Source organism: Sinocyclocheilus anshuiensis, unplaced genomic scaffold, assembly GCF_001515605.1.
Source record: "Sinocyclocheilus anshuiensis isolate Anshui unplaced genomic scaffold, SAMN03320099.WGS_v1.1 scaffold873, whole genome shotgun sequence".
Lineage (NCBI taxonomy): Eukaryota > Metazoa > Chordata > Actinopteri > Cypriniformes > Cyprinidae > Sinocyclocheilus > Sinocyclocheilus anshuiensis.
In genome coordinates this window covers 573,993-583,761 of record NW_015557103.1, presented here as the reverse complement: position 1 = coordinate 583,761, position 9,769 = coordinate 573,993, and the positions used below count along the sequence as shown (strand labels likewise).

The following is a 9,769-nucleotide window of genomic DNA, read 5'->3' as shown; positions in this document are numbered from 1 at the left end:
AGCAACTAGAGCGTCGTTTCATCCCGCGGTCCCTCTGTAAGAGCTCTCTGTTTGCTGAGTTCAGCAACGAGCTCAAGATCCTGAAAGAGGCTGTGCACAGCGGCTCTGGTGAGAACGGGCTTTATCGGGATATTACCTAGAAAACAAAAGTTTATCTCTCAAAAATCTCTCAGTAAAATTGGTCACACTTTGTTAACCCCAGGTCATCCTTAACTATGGGTTAATACAGTGGTTCTCAACCACGTTCCTGGAGCCCCCCAACAGTGAACATTTTGCATGTCTCCTTAATCACACATGATCAGCTCATTAGTAGAGACTCCAAGACCTGAAATACGATATGATACAATATACTTTATTGTCCCCTTAGGGGAAATTTTTCTTGTGCTTATTACATGCTGCACAAACAAATCACACATAAATAACTAAATCACATACAGTATATCTCACATAGACCATACCATACAGGGGAGCAGGACATGTAGACAGGTATATCAGATCTCACATTGCACAACTGAAAAACCACTATTGCACAAGTAGTTGCTTCATAAACCATAGAATCAAAAATAATTAACAATAACTAGCAGTAAATAAGAATAAATAGTATAAAACATTATGTAATGTTAGATAATCAGTGCTGAACAGAAACAAATCATGCCATCAATGCCATTCAAAATTCTAATGGAGGCAGGCACAAAAGAGCTTTTGAACCGGTTGAGTCGTCATTTGGGAACTCTACCTTCTTCCTGAAGGCAGACGCACATATTCAGGATGTAAGATGTGAGAAGGATCAGACAGTATCTTGTGAGCCCCTCTGTACACAGACTGCTCAAATAGTGTTTGGAGCGATGGATGATCTTTCAACACCACAGTTTTCATGGCAGTCTGGACAATGTAAGAAAGTCTGTTTTTTAATTGTACAGAGAGGTTACCATACCAAGCTTGGATCCCGTACCTGATTAGACTCTCCAGAATAGCCTGATAAAACACAGTCATTATTTTTTCGTTGACACCATACAGTCTGAGTCTTCTCAAGAAGTGCAGTCTTTGTTGGAGTTTAGCACATAAATTGTCAACATGAATCTGCCATATAAGCATGTTGTCAATATGGATGCCAAGGTACTTATAGGAACACACCTGTTTGATTTAAATGTCATGAATAACAACAGGACTATGAACACCGACTGCTCTGTGGTCAAACACCATATCTTCCATTTTGTTATCATTTAAAATCCATTTACTGGCATCACACCACTGTTCAAAGTTCTTCAGTGATAGATGAAGATGGATCACTCTCTTTGTACAGTAGGCTCAGGGTGGCTGTATCATCTGAAAATTTAAAGATGTAATTCCCCGTGTGTGAGCTTACACAGTCATTAGTGTAGTGTGTAAAAAGTACAGGCGAGCTCATGCAACCCTGAGGAGCACCTGTGTGTGATATTTTTCAGAGAGGGTGTTATTGATCTAAGAAAGAGTGATACCATTTGATCAGGAAAGGGTTAATGTTCAACTGGCTCGTTTTCTGGGGTCAGTTCCTTTGTAAAAGTCTTCAGCAGAAAGGCTGTAATAAAATACAATACACAATACAATAAAATTCATTTAGTTCATTCTCTTTATGAAGTTCTTCCATGGGAATGAATAGTCTCCTGCTAGTTCACTGAATAGCTTTCACTGAATCCCACAGTCTTTTATAGATTGATGTGGCAAAGCTCTCCTCGATAATGTCTTTTTGTTGCCTTCGGGCCACCCGAAGCAGCTGGTTGAGCTTTTTTTCAGTTGCAACCGATCACAGTTCCAGAAAGCAGCTTTTTTCCTGTTAATGCACTTCTTCACTTATTTTGTTATATATGGCTTGTTGTTAGGTCACACAGTAATGTCTTTTTTTTGCAACCACATTATCTACACATTATCTACAAAGGATATATCCAGTTATTGACTCAGTAGCTTCATCTATGTTTGATGTGTCAGACAAAATGTGCAGTCTACATGTATGTGATTCTCTGTCAGCTATTCAGGTTTTGTGGTTTAAATTGGGATTAAAACTGTGCTTTATCTCATTTACATTTACATTTAGTCATTTAGCAGACTAAATTTAGCAGACTTTATCTCTCCCTTTTTTTCAGCATACCAAGGAAAGACTTCCATCAGTACCGTTGGCACATCCACCTCTGCATACAGGTTGAGTCTGGCCACCATGTCCCGCTCAAACACCGGTACAGGAACTGTCTGGGAGCAAGAGAGCCAACCCTCACGCCAGCCCTCACAGGACACACTCAGTCGGTGTACCGATGAGGAAGAGGAGGAAAGTGTGTGATTCATCCTCTTTGGTTTCTTCTTAAAAACTAGTTCACTCAAAACATTTAAATTCTGTCATCATTTACTCACCCTCATGTCAATCCAAATGACATCACTTTCTTCATAAACCTGTTCTTTGAAAAGATTTGACTTAAAATAACAGTCTGTTCATAAATATATGTATGTATATGCCATTTATTTGACTCATACTATAATGCATGAATAGACATACATAAATCTTCGAGCAGATCTAGACAGGTGGAGCTGAGGGAGGTGGAGGATTTCAGAGCAACTGTAGTGACCAGCTTACATGTTTACTGCAACTTTCAGAGTGCACTGTAGGACCAGCTTACAGCGAACACTGAACCAAACTTTTTAAATGTTGAGCAAGTGATCTCATTGGCTGCAGAATCAGCATGTGCCATGTAGTAAATCATATGATTGCTAGCAGATGTAAAGAACCTATCAGCCTGCATTATCTAGAGATTCAAGACTGAGCTAGATATTTGTGTTACTGTAAGTAGTGTTACTGGTTACCTGTTAATGTAGGGAATATTAACCAAAGGTGTACTATCAAAGCAGTCACCTTGCATGACCTTGCATAAATTTATTTTTAAAAATGACTTAATTGCTGCATGGCAAGTTTAATGTAAAATTGATGGGTTTTATTGCTGAGTAATTTTGTAGATGCATTTTGTTGTTGAATGATCCATGTTAACTTTTACTCTGTTGCTTTCAGATGACTCCATCAGCATCCCCAGCGTGGTAAGTGAGCACGAAGCTTTCCTCCCCAGACTTATTTCCCAGCGGCGTTTCTCCAGTCACGCCACGGTGTCAGCTGCCACTCAGCCTGAACCAGGCATTAGCACCATGCTGCCCAGTCACAGGTAAACAAACACCCTTCTTCAAAACTAAAGCTCATTCAGACCGAAAACTGTCTATAACAATCTTATTTATCCAATCTTACCATATCTTTCCCTTTAAGAGAGGGCTGATCTACAGCTGGGGGGTTGCATGTCTCTCTTATTATTCCCCTAATCTTGTTCCCTGCCCAACTCTACAGTGAACCCAATGTGCTAGATGAATCCCAGGGGCTTCTGGAGGAGGGTAACCTGTCTAGGTACAGTGTGATGGCCCTGTGTGTGCAGTGTCTCACCGTCTGTGTGCCAGGGCTGGGCCTGCCTTCCCTGTTCATCACATCCAACTTGATTCCTCACTAGGATCTCTCTCTTTCTCTTCTCATCCACTCCAATTCACTGTTTCTTTCTGTCTTTCTTTCTCTCTTGGCTAGGGACAATGATGCCCGTCTACGTTTAATCACTATGTGGTACTCATGTCATCTCCAGTGAGCCTCATGGTGTCATGGTGTCCACTCATGTTTCAGGCTTTTTGCTGCTCAAATTGGAGTTCCTCTCTGGGGGGCCAATCTGTGGGGCTGGGGAGTATGGTCTAGCAGGTTTAAAGTAGACAATTAGACATTGAGTAATGTATTTTCCGATCTGACATCAGATGAATCTGACAAATTCTGCAAATTTTACAAAATGGCTTAGTTCATATAGGATGTTCACATCCTCCTGCTCATACTGCTATACCAGCTTCTCTATTCCCCTTTGTTTTTTGTGGATGACATTGCAGGTTCTGACCTGTGATTCATGCTTTCTTGATTCGTCCCTGTCCCTGTGTTTCTTTGGTGGAGGGCTATGGACTGATGGGGATTTGTGGATGGGACACATTTCCTCTTAACTCTCCAATTTATTAGGAGGATTTAACAGGGATTGTGTTCAGCTCTTCGGGCAGTTTGAGCTCATCAGCTCCATTTGTGTGTCTGTCCTTCAGGGTTGCTAGCGTGCAGAGTGAACCAGGACAGCAGAATCTGCTCATCCAGCCACCACTCGGTCGTAAGAGAGGACTTAGGCAGGTGAGCGCTCAGAACACAGTCTTATTTTTTTGCATTCAGTGTATTATCTCAAGGCATAAAAATTGAGGCACTGTGTCTTGTAGCTACGGCGACCCCTGCTGTCTATACAGAGGGTGCAGGACGAGTCTCGTGGACGTCAGGGAGCCAGACTCTCAACAACCCGCAGGAACATTCAGCCTAAGAGTAAACCACTCGACAGGGGTTCGTGTTGTTTGTGTAACTACATTAAAAAAGGAAATGAATATCTGTGACGCCTGTGTGCAGAAGATTTAACATTAATCATGAACCTTATAATAATATATATATATATATATATCTGTGTGTGTGTGTGTGTGTGTGTGTCATTATTGGTAAGTTATTGATCACAACAAAAAAAATGTCATTGCAATCTATGATCAAAAAGGAATTTGAATGAATTCCTTTTTTATAGACAAATGTTTTGCTTTTGCTTTGTGGATGTCAACAGTTTTAATGCCTAGTATAAAAAAAGAATACATATATTAATATAATATACACAAATAAATTACATTATTATGAATAATAATATAAATAAAAAATATTTATGATAGCAAAACCATTGTTATAGTACAAATCAGGGAGATTTTAATAATTATAGAGCAGACTGCATATATAAAAATTACGCATCAGTACCCACTCTAAATATATCTATTAGTCAAATAGAATTTCACTTTTTAACTTAATTAAATTATTATATTATTTTATGATATTGTTATGGGCATAATACAATAAATAATACCTAAAATACATACTATATAATTTTAATACATTTTCAACATGGCTTTTCTGTAAGCAATCTATGAAATATTAAGTGTATTTTGCTTAATTTGGTAGGCCATTTAAAAAGTTTTTTTTTTATTTTTTTTTTTAAAAGCATTAATCAAATGAATAATGTAGAGGCCTTAGAAAGCCATGTACCAAATTTGATACAGTTTTATATGGATTTATAGGGTTAATTGCATCCGCTCAGATGGTCACTATGAGAACCAGGTAGAGGTTCTTATAGTTCAAACTGTAGTGTATAGTGCTAACAAAACCAATTTTGTGAATTTGATTCCCAGTAAACTGCATGAAGTAATAATGTATACTAATGAATTTCTAGAGTCTAATGAATCTCTCATCTTTTCTTCAGCTCATGGTGACCAAAAGAGGTCTGTCACTTTCACTGAGACCCAGCAGGAACCGCCTGGCAGATCTCCCACTGCCACTCCCAGCCCCAGCAGCGGCCTACCAGGGCTCACAGAGGTTGGGAGGCTGAGCCATGCTGCAGGAGGACACTCTCCTTCTGCCGCATCAGAGTCCTCATCACCTAGCATCAAAACTGCCCAGCACAAACCAGCATGGCCACAGGTCTGATTTTACCCCACTGTCATTCATAAGAACACTTTGTTTAAATGAAAGCTTGCAGAGTTGTTGGTTGCACACATCCTTAGTTAACTGTCAACCCCCATATTTTTAAAATAGGCATCTATCCAAACTTAAATTGTTGTAATTTATGAACACTTTGGAATACAGACATAAGTTTATAGACATAAGACATAGTCTCTTTTTAAAGAAGAAAATCAGCAGATTATCGCAAAAGTGGTATAAAATTAAAGCCTTATGTCTAAATAAGTTATGTTCCAAATTTGAAGTTAATATGAAAAAGATTGAGGTTCCTGTGAGATTTTATTTAGGGCGTTATACCACAAACAGCCACCAGGTGCCATCCAAACTCTATAACATTTTTTAATGCATTTTTCTGTCACAAATGTCTAAATTTCTCTGTCAATATTACTTCTATCTCAAAATATGGAATATAACCACCAAATATGGAATCCTGAGTCTCAGACCTTTCCAATTATATGTTTTTTGTCAAGATTATAAAAAGTTTTGATTGTAAAAGAGCGTAATGTATTTTGTAATATGACACTTGATACCGCCCACTAAGGGCGAGGAGACCGCCAAAAGATTTTAAAGTACCATTTCCATGGTAACGCAATGTCCGATTTCAAAATGGTTTTCACAGGATGAATCTTGGGCTTCTAAGGTTTCAAGTGTTATATGATTCATGATGATTACTAAAAGATTTGATAGAGAAAAAGGACAACAAAAAAAGAGTGCCAAGCGTCCCACAGGTGGGACGGTGACAAGGGGTTAAAATGACAAAGTTTATACCCAGCTAACGAAAATATGTTGTAAGAACATTTTGTTAACGTTCCTACTAATCAATGAAACAGAAATGTTATGAATGTCCAGTTTTTTAAATGTTTTCGAAATGTTTTTCTTGGTTATGTAAACATTAAGGGAACATTTTGCGAACATCATGGGAATGTTACATTTGAATGTTCTCTGAACATTCTGAAACAAGTAGTTACATTTAAAAAAATGTTAGACAAACATCTAACTAAAACGTTTCAGAAAAATATTCCATGAACTATGTATAGATAATGTTTTTGTGTGCTAACGGTTTACGATCATTGTTAAGACCAAATAACTTTACCAGACCAAATAAAGTTACCAGAAGAACATTTGCTTATAACTTAGAGAGAACCTTGCCAGAACGTTACGGAAGTTCTGAGAATGTCCCTGTTAGCTGGGTAAGTGCTAGTTTGGATATGAAAGGTTATATTATGTATGTTTGGGTGCATTGCATGAGTGTTGAGTGGAGACATCATGTCTTTAAAATTGAATGTAGTCATATATACCTCTGAATTTGACGGCTTATATAACGCTTGCTTTGTTTTGCTCTCAGTATGAGAATAAAGACAGGAAAGATCAGGGGAGTGTAAGAAGCAGTCTTTCTCCAACCCCCTCTGCTGCCTCAAGCTCCACTTCTAGAGCCTGCTCCCCTCTTCCTCCTCCCCTCCCCGTCCTGAGTACACCATCCCGACTGGCCCCAACCCAGATCAGAGAAAGTCCAGAGGATGAGGAGACCACTGGGCTTCTGCAAAACACGGACACCTCCCCTGGTGCAGGAGAGGACCGTGGTACAGAGAACCCACTCCTGACCTTGCTGCTCACACCCCATGCTCTCTCTCCGCTCCCCTTGTCCCCTGTTGACCTGGATCTAGATGAGTCTCACGTTTGAGAATGTCCAGCTTCAGGATGTAACAGTTTAATACTGTGCTAGTTTAACAAGAAGTGGAAAAAGAAATCCTGTGATCATGTTTCTTCAATAACTTTAACTTGATTTTTTTTTGTGGTCTCTTGACCACAAGAGTAAAACCATTTTAAGCTATCATGGGACATCCTTTGCGATTAATAGACATTTATGAAGCACTGTGCATAATTCTACACACCAATGAAAGCTAATTATAAGTATAACCATTCAGTCTTTCATGAGATAAATTATGTAATTTTTAAATCAAACATTCTGTGAAAATCATATAACTACAAAATCTCAGTATTTAATTATATAGATGTATTCTAAATATTTGTCATCTATTAAACTTTATTTTAAAGGGTTATATAAAAAATAGATATTTAGAATAAATATTATAAATGCTTTATTTTCAGAAATATAAAGATGCTTGTATGATATTGATGCCAAGTTTTTGCCAAATGTTTGTTTGCAAAGACAAATTCAAAGCACCTGCCAAATTTCAGTGGGAACAAAACTGGAAAACGTCATTGAATATTATAAATATTTCAAAAATATAAATATATTTAAATAGAAATATTCTAAGCATCTTCCCTGCTGTTGTCCTGATTATGTTGGTGTTGATTCTTCTGTTAACCTCAGTGTAATTCAACTAATGCTTAAACTGACTCTAAAATACACTATAACCTTTTTACAGAAACGTCACAAATTCTTCTACATAACATTTGGTGTTAAAATAGTCAACAGAGTATTAATTGAATGTCTCATCCCTTGTATTCAGAATGTAAAAGCTCAACAGGCATTTGATATTTCTGTGTCTGCTGCTTTGTGGGTTATATTGATTTTTGTCTAATGTGTTGCTATCTGTTGGATTTGTTCAATAATAAATTATTTAATCATGTCATGTTGATTTGGGCTTTTTGGTTTATTAGCATAATAATACCAAATGATTTGTATTTGTTGCATTTGTGAAAGACTAATCTACTACTAACTACCAATCTTCTGATTCAAAAGAACTAGATGCATTATTGCAATGCAAAATAGTTTTTAGTAAAAAATAGGCAATTCTTGGAATGTAACTGTATCAATAACAGTTTTACTTGTTGGCGATAAATGTCTCAAGGAGCTTAAAAAGCCTTTCTTCTCTAGCAGCAGCTTCTCTTTCTCTGTAGTCAATTTCCTGCCTTTCTTCTCTAGCCAGCATCTCTTTCTTCCACCGTTCCTGTCTCACAAACATTTCTCGTTCTCTCCTCCCTCTCCGCAGCCCGTCTGTCTCGCTCTTCTTCTCTTGCTGTGGCCCGTCTATCTCTCTGAAATGCAGGGCTCTATCTCCCTCTTCCTTTCTCTGCTTGATGAGCAGAAGAGGACACTTGGACAGGCGTGATGAAATGGTTGAGGGGGATCTCGCTCAGTGCTCCATCCATGATTGCATACCACTTCCAGGTTGCAATCGATGTGTCTCCCCCCACCATACTGAGGCTTTTGAGTTTTTTTTTTTTCCTTTTGAGTTGAGGATTCAAAAAAATATTTTGCATATCTAGTTTAAAATGTGTACCAAGCTCTTAGAAAAATGTACTCTTTGTATTCATGTTGGTTTCATATGGTTCTGAAAAACTTTGATATTATTTTTCAAGACAATATTGATACCAAGTTTGTTTCCAAATATTTGTTTGCAAAGACAAAATAGCAGCTATGGAATGCCAAAGCCGACTTAATTAGAAATAAATAAAGAAATGTACAAAGAAATGTAAAAAATAGCAAATATAAATAAATATATAAATAAATATACAAATAAAAGTAAAAAAGCAAAAATAATAATTTTATTTCCTTATTTATATATATTTTTATTTTTTTCCCACATTTATTTTTTCTTTTATTTGTTTATACATTTATTTATTTCCACTTTTATTTATTTTCACATTTATGTATTTATTTACGTATTTATTTCTTCATTTACACATTTATTTATTTCTACATTTATTTATTTATTTATACATTTATTTATTTCTACATTTCTTTGTCCGTAGGGTATATGAGGAGGGCGTGTTTTAGCTCAGGAATAGCAATCGAGAGGTGTAAGCTTTGAGGCCACAGTGACACCTTGTGGTGGCCAAGCGAAGTACAAGAAGTGGAGCCTACATGACGCGCCTGTTGTTGATAGTGTGGGATGAATGATTTAGATGGGCAATATGGCCAAAATCTTATATCAGGGGTTATTGTTTCAATTTCACGTGGGGGGTTGTTTCGGCTGGGAAGCGTGCAATCTGTGATCGCGTGCATTTGCTGAAGCTCGCGAAAGCGTGCAATCGCTTTCTTATGCGCGCTTTTTTTTAGGTTTCACTTTCAACGCATGTTTCAAAAATTCGGGATAGAGGCATCAGTTACTGTAGAAGATGTGTGGCCTCGCGCCACTTCCCGTGTGGTCACCGCATGTAGACATGGCTTTAGATCAGTGGCGA

General features: G+C 37.7%; 1 protein-coding gene across 6 annotated transcripts in view; it reads left to right on the top strand.

The window, feature by feature from the left end:
* LOC107677624 (protein unc-80 homolog) overlaps positions 1 to 7,523 on the top strand; it is a 49,561-nt gene extending 42,038 nt beyond the window's left edge. For 4 of the 6 annotated variants that reach the window (XM_016472595.1, XM_016472598.1, XM_016472597.1 and 1 more), the window contains 8 exons: positions 1 to 108; positions 2,121 to 2,303; positions 3,032 to 3,179; positions 3,356 to 3,412; positions 4,129 to 4,210; positions 4,294 to 4,411; positions 5,361 to 5,578; positions 6,963 to 7,523. In XM_016472595.1, coding sequence (XP_016328081.1) covers positions 1 to 108; positions 2,121 to 2,303; positions 3,032 to 3,179; positions 3,356 to 3,412; positions 4,129 to 4,210; positions 4,294 to 4,411; positions 5,361 to 5,578; positions 6,963 to 7,298 — 1,250 coding nt within the window. In that variant the 3' untranslated portion in view covers positions 7,299 to 7,523. The remainder of the gene's footprint in view (positions 109 to 2,120; positions 2,304 to 3,031; positions 3,180 to 3,355; positions 3,413 to 4,128; positions 4,211 to 4,293; positions 4,412 to 5,360; positions 5,579 to 6,962) is intronic. The other 2 variants (XM_016472592.1, XM_016472596.1) reach the window with 2 other exon arrangements.
* Positions 7,524 to 9,769: the final 2,246 nt, after the last annotated feature.